A 19,903-nucleotide genomic window follows, 5' to 3' on the forward strand; every position below is an offset into this window, starting at 1 on the left:
TACCTGGCTTCCCAGGGATGAACTGGGTGGTGTATGGAAGTGCACATGGCCTTTCAGTCCTGACTCCCTTGGCTCATGGCTAGGGCAGGGGAAGAGCAACCCAGGACACATAAATGCAACATGCAATTTCACTCTTTATTATGATAATAAACAGCCATCTTCAGTGGTGAAAAATAATCATAACAACTGGCTTTTTGGATGGTTGTATTACCCAACCTACAAGTTAACTTTGGCTTCTTGAACAGCAAGACTGTCAACCTCAGACATGGGCATGGTCGTAAGTTAGTAAGAGAGACACAATAATGTGGATTAAAAGGAAAATGACATTCAAGGGCTCCTTTCAGGGCATCTGTTTGAGGCCTCCTGTGGATTCTTGACCTAGAAGGAATGAAGGAGTTAGGCTTTTAGAAGAACCAGGTGCCCTGAGTTGCATCCCCAACCCCATTCCCAGGCCACCACCTTTCCAAAGGTTCAGAGTCCATTTTTCATCCCTTGATTCCCATACCTCACCTGGAACACAGTGAAGACCTGACCAACTCTGGTTAGTTCTCCTCCTTGTCTTCAAGGCACCTGAAAAACAGGTGATCTCCATGACATCCCAGGACATGCACACTGGCTACAAAATGCCACCTCTTAATGCCACTCTTATGCTAGGATACATGAGCCAGAATGAGTACCACTGTAATGATGAATAATGACCTTATGAAAACTAAAATATCTATGACTAACATTCATGCTCACCTGAATTCAAAGCAGAAAATCAGAAGTGTTTAGAAGAATAAATGATATTAACATATAATGATATCAAAGATGCTCAATAAAATAAGACACTGAAATTCAAAAATAAAAATGTTCCAGTCAATTCCAAATCCAGATATATGGCACATATTATAGCATTTGCCATCTTAAGGTGTATGATTCAGTGGTTTTCTAGTATATTTACAAAATTGTACAACCATCACAATTATCCAATGCCAAAACTGTTTCACCATCTTAGCAAAATCAAACACAACTCCTTACCTGTTAGCAGTCACTCCCCAGTTCTACCTGTCCCCAGACCTGGGAAACCTTATTCTGCTTTGTGTCCTTATGGATTTGTTCATTTGGGGATTTTTCATAAATGGACTGATAATGATATATGTAGTCTTTTATAACTGGCTATTTCGCTTAAGCATAATATTTTCAAGGTTCATGTTATAGAGTGTATCACGATTTTATTGCTTAATAATATACATATATGTGCATATATATGGACGTGTATGTGTATATCTCACATTAATTTATCCATTCATAAACTGATGAACACTTTGGTTGTATCCATTTTGGGGCTATTATCAATAATGTTGCTATGAACATTTGTGTACAAGTTTTCATGTGAACCTATGTGTTTATCTGTCTTGGTAGAATTGCTCATTTATATGGTAACCTCATGTTTAACATTGTGAGGAACTGCCAACCCACAATGATTGCACCATTTTCCATTCTCACTAGCCATGTAGGACGGTTCTGATTAATCCATATGTTTGCCAACACTTGTTATTTCCATTTTTAAAAAATCACATTCATTGTGGTGTGAAACAAGTGGTATCTCACTTTCTGATTTGCTTTTCCCAGGTGACTAATAATCCTTAGTATCCTTCCAAGTACTTTTTGTATATTTGTGTGTCTTTTTTTGAAAAAATGTCTATTTAGTTACTTGGCCATATTAATTGGGTTACATGTCTTTTTATTGTTGAAGAGTTTTTTTGGCATTGGTACCAGTGATTGAACTCAGAGGCTTTCGAACACTGAGCTACACCCACAGCCATATTTTCTATTTTATTTAGAGACAGGGTCTCACTGAGTTGCTTCAGTGCCTCACTGTTGCTGAGGCTGGCTTTGAACTTACGATCTTCCTGCCTCAGCCTCCCAAGCCACTAGGATTACAGGTGTGTGCCACTGTGACTGGTTGAAGAGTTTTTTATGGATTCTGGATATGTCCTTTATCAGACACAAAGTATATAAATATTTTCTCTTATTTTGGATTGCCTTTTCACTTTATAGTGTCCTTTAATGCAAAAAAAGTTAGAAATTCTGATGAACTCCACTAAATTTTTCCTTTTATCTTGCACTTTTGCTGTCATATGTCAGATACCATTGTCTAAGTCAATGTCACAAAAATTTACTCCTATGTTTTCATCTAAAAATGTTAATGTTTTGGCTTTAACTTTTAGAGCTTTTTAAATATTTATTTTTCAGTTTTAAGTGGACACAACATCTTTATTTTATTTTTATGTGGTGCTGAGAATCAAACCCAGTGCCTAACGCATGCTAGGTGAGGGCGCTACCACTTAAGCCACATCCCCAGCCCAACTTTTAGGGTTTTGACCCATTTTTAATTTGCTTTTTTATGGCATGAGAGTAGGGTATAAATTCATCTGTAAGTGGATATCCAGTTGTTCCTGTACCAGTTTTTTAAAAAGGCTATTTTCACACTCTGACTGAAATGCAACTGACCATAAAAGTTGTATTTTTTTTATTTGAACTCTTATTTTATTCTATTCATATACATGTCTATTGAAAGGCCTATACTATCCAGTACAAATTGTTTACTATAAGTTTACAGCCATATTTTAGTGAGTCCTCCAATTCTGTTCTTCTCTTTCAAGATTATTTTTCTTTTCTAAGTTAACTGTATTTTCTTGGGAATTTTAGGATCAATTTGTAAATGTCTACAATGAAGGAAGCTAAAATTTTGATATAGTTTGCATTTACACTGAATCTGCAATATAAATTTGGAAAGTGACTGCCATCTAAACAATATTTAGTCTTCCAATCCAGGTCCATGGGATGTACATCCATTTATTTAAATCTGTAATTCATTTCTACAATGCTTTATTGAGTTTGGAGTGTATGCTTTATACTTTTTGATAAATACGTTCCTAAATATCTTACTTTTTTTTGAACCCAGAGAAGCTTAACCACTGAGAGACACATCCTCAGCCCTTTTTATTTTGAGACAAGGCCTCAAATTTGCTGAGGCTGGTCTTAAACTCACTATCCTCCTGACTCAGCCTCCCAAGCTGCTAGGATTATAGGCATGTGCCCCCAAACTCAGCCTAAATATGTTACTTTTTTGTGGTACTGGGGATTCAACCCAGGGCCTTGTACATGTGAGGCAAGCACTCTACCAACTGAGGTATATCCCCAGCCCCTAAATGTTATTTTTTGATGCTATTGGAAATGGAATTTTTTTCTTTATTTTATTTTCTGATTGTTCATTGCTAGTATATGGTGATATGGTTGATTTTTGCATATTGATTGAGTGCCCTGAAACAGTGCTGACCTAACATACTAATTTTAAGTTTTTGGTGGTTTCCTTAGAATTTGATATCATGCTTAGAATTTGAGATCATGCTATCTGATTTAAACATTGCATTGTTTTAAAATTACTTACATTATCACAATAATGTTAGTATATATTTTCTCATGAGCCCATTTTGAAAACAAAATATACAAGTGTTATTTTTACAAATTAGTTGAAAATTTTCATTATTAATAAAATTCCCACTTCTTCCAATTCAAGTCTATCCCCAGAGACTCTCAGCACTCACTTCTGAGAGCGCTCAAGGCTCTGCATCTCAGACTTGGTGGAGAAAGGCTGTGCTATTCCCTGCTGCTCCTGGTAGAGGTCAGGCACATAGTTGGAGGAGGGTGTAAGCATGGGGATGGAGAAGGCGCTCTGGGTCTCTTTGGGGCTGGCATTCCTCACAATCATCTCATCATTCACGATGCACAGACTAAAGGAAAGGTGAATTCTCAAATAAACAGACAAATGGACAACCCCACACTCCCAATGGTGATCCTGTTTCCATTGCTACTCAGCAACCAGATTCCTTTCAAACCCCTACACTGCCTACCTCTTAGCTCTCTTGGCTGATACCCTTAACCCATGCTAGAACCTACCTTTTGAGAGATTGTCTACTACCTTCATTACATTACAGATTTAACTCCCTTTATTTAAAAGCGGGCACTCTTCCCCATTTACAGAGGAAGTCAACTAGTTACAGAAAAGTCTTATAATTTGACAAAGGTCACACAGCTAATTAATAAGTGTTAGGATAAATGAGAATCTATTCTGACTTTAGATTCCATGCTCTTAACCACTATTCTAGACTTCTCCTTGAATCTATCTGTTGGCTTTCCCCAGTGTTGAGAAGACCCCAAGACAATACTAATCGCACTACTGAATGGAAGCTTGGATGGTGTTACCATTGCCATCCACAACATTGTGCTTACCTGGAATTGCTGCCAGAAGTTAAGATGAAGGTCCGGGTGAAGGCACGAACAGAACCCTGAGACTTTCCTTCCACTTCAATGACAATAAACAATGATGCCCCCTTAGACCTGCATATTCATGTTTACATACAGTGTTCCCCAGTAAGGGTCTTGCCTGATACTCATGTGCACCCTGAAAAAAACCAAACTCCAACAACTTTTTACTGGGAATTAGGAGGGAATTTCAGGGTTTGAGGCAGCCACAGTAGAAATAAATCAGCTCCCACTGAAAAGACCCCCTAACGTGGGTTCCTTGACAAACATAAGCTCACTTGATTCATTTTTCACAGCTGCCCAAGAGATGAATATTATTAGCCCCATTTTTCTTTTTTTTTAAATTTTGAAGTTGTAGATTTTGTTTGTTTATTTTTATGTGGTGCTAAGAATCAAACCCAGTGCCTCATAAGTGCTAGGCAAGTGATCTGCCACTGAGTTACAGCCCTAGCCCCCCCCTCCATTATTCAAGTGAGGAAACTACGGTGTTAAGTATCAGGCCATATTTAACACACTAAGGACCTGGAATGAGAGCCATCAAACTCCACAGCCTGTGTTCCTAATGCCTGAGTTGTGCAGGGCAGACAGACATGGATGTAGATCAGATCAGTCACTTGCGAGAGAAAAAAATAGGGTGGGAGAACAAAAAGGGAGTCATACAGAAAGGGAAAAGAAAGGAAGGAAAGAGGCTAGGGATATAGCTCAGTGGTAAAGCACTTGCTTAGCATGTGTGATGCTCTTGGTCTGATCCCCAGTAGCAGTGGGGAAAATATGAAAGGAAGAAAAAGGAGAAGAAGGAAGAGGATGTGGGCTCAGAGAATACTGGGAGGGAACCCAGCAAGGAGAAGGGAGTCATGAGCACTCTGGTAAGGGGCATCTACAGATACTCACCTTCCTTGAACAATCCATTGACAGAAAAACAGAGCATCATTTCCTGAAATGGAAGAATAAAAATCTAGGTCTTTCATGTTCCTTCAGAAATTTACTTCCTATGTCGAGAAACTTCAGAAACTTACTACCTATGCCTGCCTGAGGGAAGAAATGGGTACTCACTGTCTGGACACATAGGTCTATCACATACGAGTTAAAATCATGCTGAGTTTTGGGCAATACACTGAGGCAGTTCACAATGTCACATTTTGTGTGCTTTAGCAGCTGCATCCGCAAAACTGTATGGGGAAGAAAAGCAAAGATGGGGACTGGAAAATTGTTGCCCCGTGGCTTATTATTGAGTCCTTTATATTATATTTCTCACGCCAAGCTTCTCTTATCACAGACTTACAGGGGTCCTTGTGCTTCTTTATATTTCTATTATCCTTGAAATACTCTTCCAAGCTATTCCTAAAGAAAAAGAGGAACAGAAGGTGGTAGTCTAGCCAGTGCAGGTATTTCCAGGAAAGAGCTACATGGTCCCAGGCCAGAGTCTGAATTGTGATACTCACGGGTCTGGGTCCTCAGGGTTGAAGGGAATGGTCAGGGAGAAGCAGGCCTCATCATGGTAAGCATCAATGAGACCCTGTCGATCTCCATAGTCATAAATGAGGTAATACCTGTGGAGAAGCAAAGGGGACAGGCTATCTCTGGGGCCCCGCCCCCAAATGATACCTCAAAATACTGTGAGCAGACCTGTGCTAAGTTAACCCAAACTGTGCCAGCCCTCCCTGTCCTCAAGATCCCAGGAGAACTTACTGAAGCAGGAATTGCAATACTAGACTCTTCAGATTATCACATCCTTTATAGCTTTCCTGAAATGAAGACACCTTGAAACTACATGATTGACAAAACCTCCGTTGCAACACCTCAAATATTGATGATCCCTCCTCACCTTACAAGGTTTTATTATTTCAGGTGTTTCATTGTCAATTCCAATTGATTCTGGTAACTCCTGGCCATCCTTGAGAAGGGAAGGGGAGGTCAACAGTGAAGATCAGGGTGGTGGCACTGCATGAGCAAGGAGTTAAACAGGCCCAAGGGGAAACAAGGGCCAGAGGCCATGTATAAAATGGCCTTGGAAATTCCATGGGTGAGATCACACTTGGTGTCTGCATCATGAGCTCTTGGAAATCTCTGCCAGTATATGCACCCTGTGAGTGGGTGTGTATGGGTGTCACGTGCACGTGTGTTCTCCCTAGGGAAAATGTCTATGCCATGGAGAATCCATGCCCTTTAAGAAAAATGAGGGTCTGGTGCACACGTAATCTAGGCAAGGCCCACAAGGCCTGGGGCCAGCGGGGAGGTCAGGCATGTGAGTAAGGAGACAAGACCGGAACTGCGTACTTACCAGGCGTAACAAATTGGGGAAACAATCCTGGATAGCACTGTGCAAATGAAAAATCTAATGAAGTGAGGTGACAGTGGAGGGTTGTGCATACTCTCTCCCTCTTGCTCTCCTCCCTCTCCCTCCCCCTGGGTACCTCCCATCTACACTGGCCTGACCCCGTCCTCCAGGGCCCACCCTGCCTCCCTTACCTTCTTCCAGGTCCCCCCATGGAAGGCTCTGAAGGGAGCAGGGAATGGGGTGGGAGACCAGGGCTCTGCTACTGTGCTGGGTGTCCAGCCTTCCGTGGGGCATGGCCTGGCCAGACCAAGACCAGGTCATACTCTCGCCTCCCAGGATAGGATGCTGGGTGGGGTGGGGGTTTGGTGAGTGAGGCAGGCAGGGGAAGGCAGGGGTATGGCCACAGAAAAGGAGTGAAGGTAGGGGATGGAGAGATGGGGAAAGAGGAAGCAAAGCAAAGGGAAGGGGAAGATGCTGCCCCCTGGTGCTGGAGGTCAAGATGGAAGTGAGAAGAAACCAGCTGTCCTACTGCAGCCCATTCCTTCACCTGCCCCTGGCTGGCCCTGGGGCCCCAGGCAGGAATGCAAACATGTACCTGCTGGGCTGGGGCCCACAGGATGCAGGTTCAGCCTCTGTCTCCTGTGTGGGCCCAGAGGGGGCCAGGTATGGGAAAAGGAGCCGCCCCCACAGGAGGTGTCATTCCCAGCACCAGTAGTGAAGAATCAGGCACCAGCTCAGCATGTGACAGAGGGTCTGTGGCCCCCTCTTATGAGCACCAGGTTCCCTCATGGTGGTCCCTGTGCACCTGTGCCTGTCTGAGTCAGTGTCTTGCCCAAGGAAGCATCTTGACTTGGGCTACCCAGGGCTGCTCTGAGGGACCAGGTTGGATGTGGGATGTGGAGTGGGGGAGAGAGCAGCAGTGCCCCTGAGGGGCCTGTGCTCCCGCCTCCTCCTCCTCCTCCTGCCCCTCCTTTGCCCTCTGCCTTCCCCTCCTGTCTTGGGAAGGCCTCTGCTCGCTGTCAGTGGCCCACCTCTGGCTCCTTGACTCAGGGAACCCATGTTTCTCCCCAAGGAGGAAACAGTTCCCACCAATGGCCTAGAGGAACAGATGTTGAGATGGTAGCCACCCTGGTCCTCAGCACGGGCATAAAATCTCCTGGGACAGGAAGGGGGACCTTTTTGGAACATGAGAAGAAGGGCCACTCATAGGACAGGGGAAGGAAGCCCAGCCCCATCTTCGGAGGGCTTGCTGGAGGAGGCCAGTGCAGAGGGGCGGGACACACACCCCAGTCCAGCTGAAAAGGGGGAGCAGGTCAGAAGAAGAAAAGCAGACCTGTGGGCACAGCTGAGGGACACAGATAGAGGAGAGGGTATGGAGTGTGGTCCTTCCAGAGGATCAAGGTTGCACCCTCCTGCAGAGGTGGACTTCAGGGGGAGCTCCGGCTCCCAGGAGGCAAAGGTCTCCAGGAAGGGTGACAGGTGTTACCAGGCATTATCTACCTTACATAAGCAGACTGCTCTGGGAAGTCACTGCACAAGGGGTTTCCTTCTAGCCATAGCTCTTCCAGCTTCATCCCTTTCAGCTTGACCAACTCCTTGGAGGTCCTCAGCTGAGAAAGATGGGGTGGGAACCAGTTAAGGAGACCCAGGGAGAGAGAGACACCTGGGAAGCTGCACCCAGATACCTCCACTCAGAGGTGCTTTTGTCTGCCTCTTGCCAACATCCTGCTGTGCGTTACCAGCCACCCTCAACCCAAATTTCATCTTGCTCTCTTCTCACCTCATTTTTGGAGAGGTTCAGGATCTTGACTTGCGGGGCTTTCTCTACAATGTCAGACAGGCCATCCAGCCAGTATAGTTTGTTGTTACACAAGTTCAAGGACAACAGCTTTTGGGAAGAAATGGTTAGTGTAATGATTACTATTGAGAGTGGGGAATATACATCTACCCTTCACAACATCCCTTCCACCCTTCTACCAAAATACCAGACCTGGGCCTAAGATCTCACCTCAGGGAAATTCCTTTCAATGATCTGAAGGGTAGCAAACATACACTGTCTTCGGTTTAGGATCATGTCAATGTCATGTTCCATCAAGTCTTCAGGAATACAAATAAACAAACAAACAAAAAACGAGTCTTCAGGAAACCAGGAGAAGGGGATCAGAAAGCTCAGAGGGGTCTGTGTGGAGCAGCAGTAGCAAGAACCCCCTCCCCAATTTTCCATTTCTATGTCTCCCTGCCAGGCAAACCCCTCTGCCCTCACCTGCCCTAGGAATACTGTTGTCAGTCATACCTGGGTCAAAGCGGAGCTTCTGGAGATCAAGGGCTTGCTGTGAGACATCATATCGTTTGTTCATCGCTAGCTGCAGAGACAGAGATGGAGAAATGGGCTTTGAGGCTGTGGGGGTGGTTGTGACAGGGACATCACCAGGCGGAGGTTGAAATGTGGGCCAGGAAACTTTTCAAACAATGTGCCTTAGGTCTATATTACCATTAGCTTCTCCATTTTTTCTGGAGTGAATTTATTCTGCAAGGTATTCGGTTCAATACAGGGATTGACAAAGATCGATATCTACAGGAAGAAGAGGCAGGGTAAGCATCAGGGTCCAAAGATAACCAGCCCCTGTCCATTCCCCTGCCCAATCCCAACAAAACTAAGGAATGCTCTCAGCCTATACCTTTTGATTTTCCTCATCACAAATTTTGCAGTTGACATCTTTCAATGCAGAGGCAGTACTAGCATCCTGGACAAAAAATTGGGCCCGATTTTTGATATAGTGGAACTACAGGGAATGGAGGCAGAAGCAATAATGTCAGATGCCAATGGTCCCTGCTGAGGCAGACCTCTTCCCCTCCCCTGTGCCCATCAGCTGGCTTCACCATCTTCTCTTACATCAATTGGTGTAAAGGGGACACAGCAATGGCTCAGGATTGAATTCATTAGCCAAGTCTTATTATACTTCATCCCATAAGGAATCTAAAGGTAAAAAGAAGGGATGAAACAAAGACAACATGGAATTAAAGGCAGCTATCATATACAATCAAGAATTTTACTGTGACCTTCTCCAGAGTTCTAGCTAGGTCAGGCATGGTGGCACAAACCTGTAATCCCAGTGGCTCAGGAGGCTGTGGCAGGAGGATCACAGGTTTGAAGCCAGCCTTAGTAATTTAACAAGGCTATAAGCAACATAGTGAGACCCTGTCTCAAAATTAAAAAAATAAAGGGGTCTGGGGTTGTAGCTCAGTGGTAAAGTGCTTGCCCAGCATGTGTGAGGCACTGGGTTTGATGTCAGCACCACATATAAATCAATAAATTAAATAAAGGTTTATCAACAACTAAAAATTTTTTAAAAAAATAGAAAGGACTGGGGATGTGGCTCAGTGGCTAAGTTCCCCTGGGTTCAGTTCCTGGTACCAAAAAAAAAAATAGTTCTAGCTAGACATGGTAGCACATGCTTATAACCCTAGCAGCTCAGGAGGCTGAGGTAGGAGGATCACAAAATTGAGACCAGCCTCAGGAACTTAGTGAGGTCCTAAGCAACTTAGTGAGAACTTTTCTTAAATTAAAAAGTAAAAAAAAGGACTGAGGATATAGCTCAGTAGTAAAGCACTTCTGGATTCAGTCCCTAGTACCTCCCCGCAAAAGACTTTTAATGTGGGGTCAACTGACATGATACACCTTTTGGTTTTCTTTCTTTTTGTTTTGGGTCAATACATGGATTTCTTAATTGTCCTTTCTCTGTATTGCAAATTGATCTTCAAAATAATAAAATTTAGCTGTTCTAAATGGCCTTAATTTATAAGATTCCAGGAGATTTTACATATTGAATATCCTTCCTGGCCATCTAACAAAGATTTCAGAGACTCATAATCCTACATGCAGCTTGAGCCAAAGCAAGGCATCCAGTGAGAATCTGTTCCATATTCTTGGCAGTAGTCCACCTTTCCCTTTAGACAACCTTCCCTTTTAATTCATTTTCTGGACCTGTCCTTAGATGGTATCAACCTAATTCCCTCTGACCTACCTCTCCTGCACCTTACCTACATATTATCAGGACACTCACTGTGATCTTGAACCTTCTCCCCACAGCTTCATCCTGTGTGCTCTTTTTCATTTCTTTTTCTGAAGGAATTTTATCTTGGCATTCCTTATCCCATTTTATATTCCCATTGTTGACTTGGAAGGTAGAGGAGTCACTGGGGGAAATGGACAGAAGAAGGTATCCATAAATGTACAGAAATGCAATTTTTAAAAAGAAAAACAAGACTGAAATTTAAAAATGTATAGAAATGCTACAAAGTCTCCTACATAGTCTCAAATCACTGATTACATGACCTATCATTATGACTGCTCTAATTCTACTTTTATCACTCTTCACTTTTTCAGTGAGAGAAGAACAAGATAACAGAGAATGAAAGAGTTGCACAGTCCTATGGATTGCTAAATTTAAAATGGGTTGTCTGGTAACTTACTGTCTTACTTCAGGGTCCTCATGGACATCCACCATCTGGTTGTTTCCATCATCCTTCTGGAGGTTTGATGGTGGAAGCTCATTTTTATCATCTTCATAATATACGTTTTCCTTGTCAGAATTCCCTTGGAAAGAATTCTCACCTTTATCTTTTTCTTGCAGAGAGCTTTCATCATTTTTTTCTGAAATTGGGAACAAAAATACAAGTTTAAAGACACATAAATGGTCCACTTACGATACACTGCATCAACGGTTAACAGTGTAGTAGGGCAAGCAAAATGTCAGCCTGCTCCAAGGACCAATCATACAACCCTCCCCCCAACAACAACCACCAAAAAAAACTCCTCTGTCTGTCCAGACATGAGACCCTTTTCTCACTGGTGGTACATTCAGGGGAGATATCTTGGAAGAGGAAGAAATTAATGCTAAACCTCATAAAATGTGAAGCAGTACTTATATAAAGAACTGAAGTGTAAGAATTCACAGGTTGAAATAAACATCTACACCAGGAAGATATCCAAATCTTGCCTTCTCTGATGTTTCTTTAATCTAACAACATGACTAAAATCTCATAGATAATCTCATGTTTCATGTAGACCTGGTTATCATATTAATTATATTATTAAGATTGTCTATATCCTTATAGATTTTATGTCTAGCAATTTCTATCAATTTCTGAGAGTGGGATGTTAAATGCCCCAACTATTATTTCTCCTTTCAGCTCCATCAGTTTTTGTCTCATTTACTTTGAGGATCTGTTGTATGGAATCGTGTATTATTAGTCAGCTTTGCATTACTGTAACAAACTATCTGAGAGAAATCAAATTTTAAGAAAGAAAGTTTTATTTTGGCTCATACTTTCAGAGGTATCAGTCCATGATCACTTGACCCTGTTTCTTTGGGTCTATGGTGACACAGTACACCATGAGCAAGCACATAAGGAGGAGCTTCCCATCTCATGACAGCCAGGAAGCAAAGAAAGAAATAGGAAGGAGCCAGGGTCCTGCTTTTCAAGGGCATGACCCAGTCCTGACTTTCTCCCAGTAAGCTTCACCTCTTAAAGGTTCCATCACTTCCCAATAGTGTCACTGGCTAGGAACTAAGCCTTTAAAAACACACGGGCCTTTGGAGGACTCTTCTCCAAATCATACCAAGTGTATACACACGTAGGATTCTTATGTCTTCCTGTGGAACTAAACCTCTTACTATTATAAAACATTTTCTTTGTCTCTACTATTTTTAAAATTTAACTACAAAGACTACTTTACCTGATATTTCAGCTTCAGGTATACCTGTAAAGTGTTTTGATTGTATTCCTGACTGTATCCATCCTAGAAATTTCCTTTATAATATGCACACTCTCTGCCAAAATATGCACTTCACAATGTGGTAAGATCCAGAAGTTCAATTTTTATCTACAAAAAGATAGCACCAATTCTGTCTCCCATGGGTATTTTCACTAAGGGCATTTTATTTTTGTCACATTCAACTGAAACAATGTACCAGTAGTGGTAATAACAGTGGTTTTTCTGGAGATAGGGTTTAACACAATTGGACTTTCAGAAAGCTTCCTTTTGACCTCTAAATTGAACGTTCTCTAGGTTTGTATTTTATATATATTATACATTAATTATTCATTGTTGTCTCAGGACACACTTATGAGTAATAGTTAATTGACCTGCAGTAAAAAAAAAAAAAAAAGTCCTGTTATTCACAACCTTTGGAATTTCCCTGTGTAGGGAAGGCACTGGAAGTGAAATTAAATGTGGGTAGAACATTTGATCTATACATTCCACTTGCTCAGACTAAAAATGTGGATGTGGTCATGTACAGTTAAGTAGAACAAATAAAAATAAATAAATTCTGAAAATGTGGATGTGGCCTGGAGTACTCTTTCTCTCAAACTCTATCTCCAACTGATTAGGAAATTCTCTTAGTTCTACCTTCAGAATATACCCAGAGTCTAGCCACTTCTCACCTCCTCTATTGCTACCACCACCAACATCTATCTCCTAGATTAGAAAGCTTTCTAAATGGCACTCTTAATTTAACACCTGCTCTCTTACCATCTATATTCCACAAATCAGGCAGAATGATTTTTTTAAAAGCACAAGGTAAATTTTATCATTCTTTGGCTCAGAATCCTGTTACAGGGGTTAAAAACCCATCAATACATTGCAAAGCTAGGAATATATAAGGATATCCCAAAACAATAACAAAAAAGAACCTTAGTGGAGACATCTGTAGAATACAAAAAAAAAACTTATTCTTATGAAAAATTGAAAACAGAGGAGAAGAATAAAATATTCATTCTCTTTTCTATAAAAGTTAATATAAAGATACACAAAATGTTGATGAGGGTTTCTCTTTATAAGAACATTTCAGCTAATACATAAAAAAACAAGGTAGAATTTTACTATGATCATTTAAAAACTGCTAATTAATTAAAAGATCTATATAATAGATAACAATAGCAGGTAAACCACATCAGAAAATAGGAAATAACCAAACATCATGTGCTTTGTAATATACGGCACAATCTATCAAGTATTCTTTCCCAAAACATTAAATCTTCATGATACTAAGCTTCAGCAGCAATTTAGGTATCATCATCATGGTGATGCGCAGAATCAAATGCATGAAAATGACTCCATTTTAACAAATAAATTGAGAAGAGGATGATATGTGAACATATTTAGTGTTGTATTCTTGCATGCTATTGGATACATTATGCATATATACAGACATTTTCAAAATGAAATCATATGGTAAAATATCTATAACTTGTTTCATTTCATATTTTTATATATTGCATGTTCAGAAATAATATTTAATTGAGCTTTATCATTTACTAAATTAATATGCTTTTCCTTTAAAGATACTGTGGAAATTAAAGCTAAGATCACTTGTTTACCAGAGCAAGAACTGAGGGTTGACTATCACTAACTGGGAATCTCAGAAAAGGATAAATATTAATCCAAAATATATTTTTCATATTTTTTAAAATGTCTAAATAACAACTTCTGACATTAATATGTTATATTATTTTAAAAAATATTTTTAGTTGTAGGTGGACACTGTTTATTTAGTTTTATTATTTTTTTATGTAGTGCTGGGGATCAAACCCAGTGCTTCACACGTGCTGAGCCACAAACTCAGCCCCTAGATTATTATTTTAGTTAAAATTTTAGCTAGGTGCAGTGGTACATGCCTGTAATCCTAGCAGCTTTGGAGGCTGAGTCAGGAGGATCACATGTTCAAAGCCAGCCTCAGCAATTTAGGGAGTCCCTAAGCAACTTAGCAATACCCTGTTTCAACAACAACAAAAAAAAGGACTGGGGATATGACTAAGTGGTTAAACACCCCGGGGGTCACTTTCTAGTACCTAATAATAATAATAATATCAAGTTATTATCAAATTAACTAATAAAATTTCAAAGTTTAACAAATCTTTCCAAGTTTTTGTTATTATAAGCAATGCTACTAAGCACAGGATTAAACACACATTCTCTGCACATGTTCACAGTTTTTCAAGCAATACTTTTGTAACTGTATTACTTAAATCAAAACATGCTTTACATTGAGACTATTTTATGACATTTAAAACTATATATCATACTTCTTTATGTGATAATCAATAGTGAGTGAATGAGCCTATATCTTCATCTGTGTGCTAACATATAACTTGAAACAATCATTACTTTTCAAATTTATCTTTTTGAAAAACTTTGTCTCTACTGAATACACATACATATGTATGTGTGTGTGTGTGTGTGTATATATACACACACATACATACAAGCAATGTTTTTATATTTTTGTAAGTCTGGAGGACAGTAGTGTGAAGAGGATTCATTATCTATTGTTAGCTGGGTAACTAGGATCAATTGTTAACCAGGTGGCTGAAATCTCAGAGAATAGTTGAAGACTGGAAGAGATGAGTGTCTCATAAACAACAGGCAAAGAGTCAAGGACAAGGGCATAAATGAGAATGAGCAATGGCAATATAATAAAATGAGAAAGAAATATCTGTGGTACTAAATCTATGCTAGACAATATGTCCATCTGGAAAATTCCATAGAAGGTTTATTACACCTGTTCTCCGGCTCCTAAACATTAGAAGACACAATGAAGAATATAAAAACTAAGATAATAAAGGACTATACCAAACTAAGCATTTGAAAAAAATAAATGTAGTTTTGCTTCCAGCGACAAAAGACTAGCTAAGTTGGATCAAATGTCCAAGGAAAAACATCTAGAAAAGTGGGGAAAATCATTTAAAATAAAAATTTATTTACAAGGGAAGGGAATGGCGGAGGTAAAGGAGAGGTTCTGGGGAACAAAACTGACCAAATTATACTGCTGTATTGTGTGCATATACAAATATACAACAATGAATCCCACTATAATGCATAATTATAATGCATCAATAAAAAATAGAAAAAAAATAGGGCAAAAATACCTTAAAGTTAATCTCAACAATTGAATTGAGGCTGTTTTTTGCTAGCAGCAGTTAATGATTCCTAAGGAGGCATGTAGTGTGCTGAGATGTTATGAATTCATGCCAGATTTCCACAGTCATGGGACTAAGAGCATAAAATATGAAGGTAGACCTGTCCCAGAGAAAAGACCCTGGCAAGCCACTCTGGCTAAAATAGGGAGCTTCAAGAGCTATGTCTCAAATTGAGAACAAACTAGTCCTTAAAGGATAGAAATCCTGATTAATCATCTCAATCACCAATGGGATTAAAGTGATTTTTTTCAAATATTCTTATTGGTGTATTAAAATTAGACATAATACTGGGATTCAGAATGCTGTACTGGTACATGCACAAAACTGATCAATCTCATTTCCCAACACCTTTCATTTCCTGCTCTTCTTCCCTCCCCCATCTGCTTGCTCTACTTTACTCTCCCTTCTATTTTTATTACAATTAGTACATTATAATTACAAACACATTAAGGGATTTAAGAAAACAACACTGACTGTTAAAGGAAAAATGTTCAACCTCCTCAGCAGTCAAGATTTTTTTTGGAGGGGTTTATGTGTTGTTTTGTTTTTCTTAAATTTTCAGTCTCAGCGACTGCCCCATCCACCCGCCCTCTGAGCTCCGGTAGCCACAGAAGCAAAGGCGCTGCAAACTAGGTCTAGCGCAGCGCCACTCACGTGGGCCTGGGACGCAGGCTTCCAGGGACCGCGGCATTTCTTGCTGGCTGGTTGCAAGGCTAAGATCCGTATCCCACCCCCACCAACCCCCAGCCCCCAGACTCCAACCCCACCCCCCAACTCCCAGTGGCGCCAGCAGAGGCGGAGGTTGCGGCAAGGGCGGGGCGGGTCCACCGGGTTCAGGCTTTTTGTTACACTTTTAGGAGATTTACCAGAAAAAAAAAAAAAAAATTTCTTCTCTGGAGGGAGACTCATTCATTCTAGGACTGAAATAAATAAATCTACAATTAATTATATGTAGTTTCCTGAGAAAATTGTGAAAAAGGAGGTAAGATGGCATGAATGAAATTAGAATGACAATAAAAACCACAAAATTGAGATAATTCAAATAATGACAGTTTTTCAACAATATAAAAGATTTAAAAATTCAGCGAATAATTGCAAAATATGATCAATCTGCAGAATCACTAGAACTAAAAAATTCAATAACTTAAATGAACAATTATATGACTAGCAATATGCCATAACAGACATGTTTGAAGAGAGAATTGGAATTTCGAAAGAAGAGACTGAAGAAAATATCCAGAATGAAGTATAAAGAGATGAAATGATGAAGAACAGAGCAATATGGGATCAAATTAAAGGAAATTCGGTAAATAAATCAAACATTTTATGTTTCCTAGAAGGAAGGAGAGAGAATAGTGCAGAAAGGGAGTATTGGAGGGGCTGGGGTTGTGGTTCAGTGGTAGAGCACTAGTCTGGCACATGTGAGGCACTGGGTTGGATCCTCAACACCACAAAAAAACAAAATAAAGGTATTGTATCCACCTATAATTAAAAATAAATATTTAAAAAGAGAGTATTTGAGAAAAATTTAACAAGAATCAAAAGATGTCAAGTTACAGATGCACAAAGCAATACATATTGTCAAGCATATTGGGTATGAGGAAAACCTAAACTAGGATCATCATAGTAAAGCTGTTGAAACCCCAAAAGAGGAAATAATTGAAGAAGAAACAGAGAGAGAAAGACTAACACCTAATTTTAAAACAGAAATAATGGTACCTTGAAGAAAATGAAAGTATACATCCATAGTGCTCAAGTAAAATAACTGCACAGTTAGAATTTTATGTCTACAAAAACCTGTCTTTCAAAAACATAAGTTAGACATTTTAATGCAAACAAACCTAGGCAAATTTGTCGCCAATTCAAAACTAAAGAGATACCCTTGTGACAGTGGTACACTTTATGCTTTGAATATAATCCTTGCTTCTCTGCCACTGCAATTGATTTTTAAAAATAGACATGTTTCTTTCTCTTCCTCTCTCCCTGCTCCTCCCTAATCTCTTCCCCTCCTAGAATCTGGAGAAACAGGATTATCTTTCTTCTCCATCCTAGGCAGAGTTATCTGTCCTTGAGCACACATCCACCACAGGAACAAAGTTATTCAGACTTTGAAAATGTTACCAGAAGATCTCTGAAATGACTGTCTCCCAGATTAACAAGTCATTACAACTGTGGACAGAACATGTGGAATGTAATCTTTGCATCAAGTCTTTAAAAGTCCCGCTGCACTCTCCCTGATACAGAGAACCACAACTTTTGGGACAAGGGTCCCCTGGGCTTCTCCACTAGAAAAACAATAAAACTTCTTTTTTCTTGTTCTTCAAAACTGTGTCCTAATTACTGGATTGGCACTGGGAACAAGGACCAAGCTTTCTGTAACATCCTTAAATCAATGAAGTATGATCCTAGATAGAAGCAAGGTAAATGTAAGAAAGAATGAAGAATAAAGACACTAGTAAATATATAGGAAAATTTAAATGAGCACCAACTGAATAATCTAGATAAATTTCTTGGAAGAATTTAAATATATAGGTAAAAATAATTAAAATGCACAATAATAAATCAGGACATTATAAATCTGGAAAGCATGTATTATGCAAGGAAATGTAAAAGAACTAATTATATTAGAATTTATGATAAGGCAGAAATGCACACTATAATCTGAAGTCTAAATACTATAAAAATAACAAGAAAGTTTCACTACTAAGACAAAATGGAATAATTTTAAAATAATGGTAAGTATTACAAAATAAAGGAGAAATTAAAATAAGAAAACAAATGTAAAGTATATAGAAAGATGGTATATTTAATCCAAATTATATCAGGAATTACATGTAAATGGAATGAAGACTTAAAATTAAAAAGTACAGATCACAGGGCTGGGGGTATACCACAAGGCCCTGGGTTTCACACCCAGCACACACACACACACACACACACACACACACACACACACACACCGGCAGAGATCATGACTAGATTTTATTTTTTAAAGAGAAAGAGAATTTTTTTAATATTTATTTTTTAGTTTTCGATGGTCACACAACTTTATTTTTATTTTTATTTTTTTTTAATGTGGTGCTGAGGATCAAACCCAGAGCTCCACACATGCCAGGCGAGCAAGCTTCCACTTGAGACACATCCCCAGCCCATGACTAGATTTTTTTTTTAAAGTTAATTCAATCAAAATGTTTCCTAAAAGGGACTCATAAAAAATATAATGATATAGAAAATTCAGAAAAAATAGATGGCAAAAGATATTCAATTAAACCACGGACCAAGTGGAAGCTGGTATAACTTTTAATTCATTTACAAGAGAAATAATATATATTTTAAGTGAAACCAGTACAAGAGAAAAGAAGGGATATTTCATATTGATAAAAAGTTCAATTCAACATGAAGGTGCTAGTAAAACAAATGTCAGATCAGTCGGGGGAGGCAATGGCCAAAGGAGGCAGATTTAAAAGGGCCGACCTAACAAATGTGTATGTGCCTTTTGCCACAGAGCCAAAATATACAAAAATATTGATAGAAGTACATGGAGAAAATATATATGTTAAAAACAGAAATGGAGAAATGGACAAATTCATCCTCTCAGCGGGAAATTTAACACACCTCTTTGAGTAACATAAACAACAACAACAACAACAAAACCCAGTCAGGTAAAGAGTTAAATAACCTCAGTACAAAATTTACTTGACAAAGCACTGCATGACAATACATGCAATGTTCCAGAATACACTATCTTTTGGGCCATCAAGCAAGCCTCTGGAAACCTAGAGGGGAAACAAAATTTACTCTGTATGGTTGCTAGGATAATTCAGGGACACTTGGTATGATCACTACCCCTCCTCCACTACTAGTACAATCCTAGAAATGTTAATTTTCAATACCTCCACCCCAGGTGATACTCCTCTTTACCAAATAATGGACCTCAGAGGTCTAAATGACTCAAACCTTCTTGTTAAATGAGGGGGATATCTCAGATCTGCCATGACCATAGCCACTGGAAAGAGAGGTTTTCCATGTGGATCCAGCACATGGATCCACATGTCAGGGCCCACTCTGTATATATCTTCAAGGGGGTGAAAAATAGTCTGGACCTTTGTCACTGAGTTCCCAATTTTCTGGGTATACTGTGGGTTGGGTGGGGTAACAGAAAGAATTCCTCTTGCCTTGTGGGAATTTAAAGCCAAAACCTCATGCTACCAACTCACCCATGATGTCCAGAAGAGAGTAACCTGTCACCACTATATCACAGCGCTCCAGTGAGGGAAATATCTGTGGTCTAGGGTTGGGTGTCTAGTGATCAAGGAGGGCCGGTGATGA

At 39.7% G+C, this 19,903-nt stretch overlaps 1 protein-coding gene across 2 annotated transcripts; it reads right to left on the minus strand.

Moving 5' to 3' along the window:
- Positions 1-114: 114 nt before the first annotated feature.
- LOC101971760 (nuclear RNA export factor 2) lies at positions 115-16,298 on the minus strand. Of its 2 annotated transcripts, XM_013365375.3 has the most exons (21): positions 16,229-16,298; positions 11,063-11,243; positions 10,654-10,786; positions 9,483-9,566; positions 9,268-9,372; positions 9,081-9,161; positions 8,883-8,952; positions 8,598-8,686; positions 8,370-8,477; positions 8,090-8,199; positions 6,593-6,629; positions 6,137-6,205; positions 6,001-6,056; positions 5,754-5,861; positions 5,594-5,652; positions 5,365-5,480; positions 5,203-5,245; positions 4,279-4,351; positions 3,594-3,779; positions 511-570; positions 115-378 (listed from the first exon to the last, which is right to left on the minus strand). In XM_013365375.3, the coding sequence occupies exons 1-20, from the start codon at positions 16,263-16,265 to the stop codon at positions 543-545; spliced, it is 1,773 nt and encodes a 590-aa protein (XP_013220829.2). In that variant the 5' UTR covers positions 16,266-16,298; the 3' UTR covers positions 115-378; positions 511-542. The 2 variants fall into 2 exon arrangements, with proteins under 2 accessions (XP_013220829.2, XP_040139094.1); XM_040283160.2 differs by lacking the exons at positions 6,001-6,056; positions 6,137-6,205; positions 6,593-6,629.
- Positions 16,299-19,903: the final 3,605 nt, after the last annotated feature.

The sequence above is a fragment of the Ictidomys tridecemlineatus genome, chromosome X (genome assembly GCF_052094955.1).
Source record: "Ictidomys tridecemlineatus isolate mIctTri1 chromosome X, mIctTri1.hap1, whole genome shotgun sequence".
NCBI lineage: Eukaryota > Metazoa > Chordata > Mammalia > Rodentia > Sciuridae > Ictidomys > Ictidomys tridecemlineatus.

Coding starts and splice junctions, on each gene's coding strand:
- LOC101971760 (XM_013365375.3), bottom strand. CDS start 16,265: ATGCCGCGGTCCCTGGAAGCCTGCGTCCCAGGCCCAC. Junction 9,373..9,482: donor TCCCCTTTACACCAATTGAT/GTAAGAGAAGAT, acceptor CATTCCCTGTAG/TTCCACTATATCAAAAATCG. Junction 6,206..6,592: donor TCCCCAATTTGTTACGCCTG/GTAAGTACGCAG, acceptor TCCCTTCTCAAG/GATGGCCAGGAGTTACCAGA.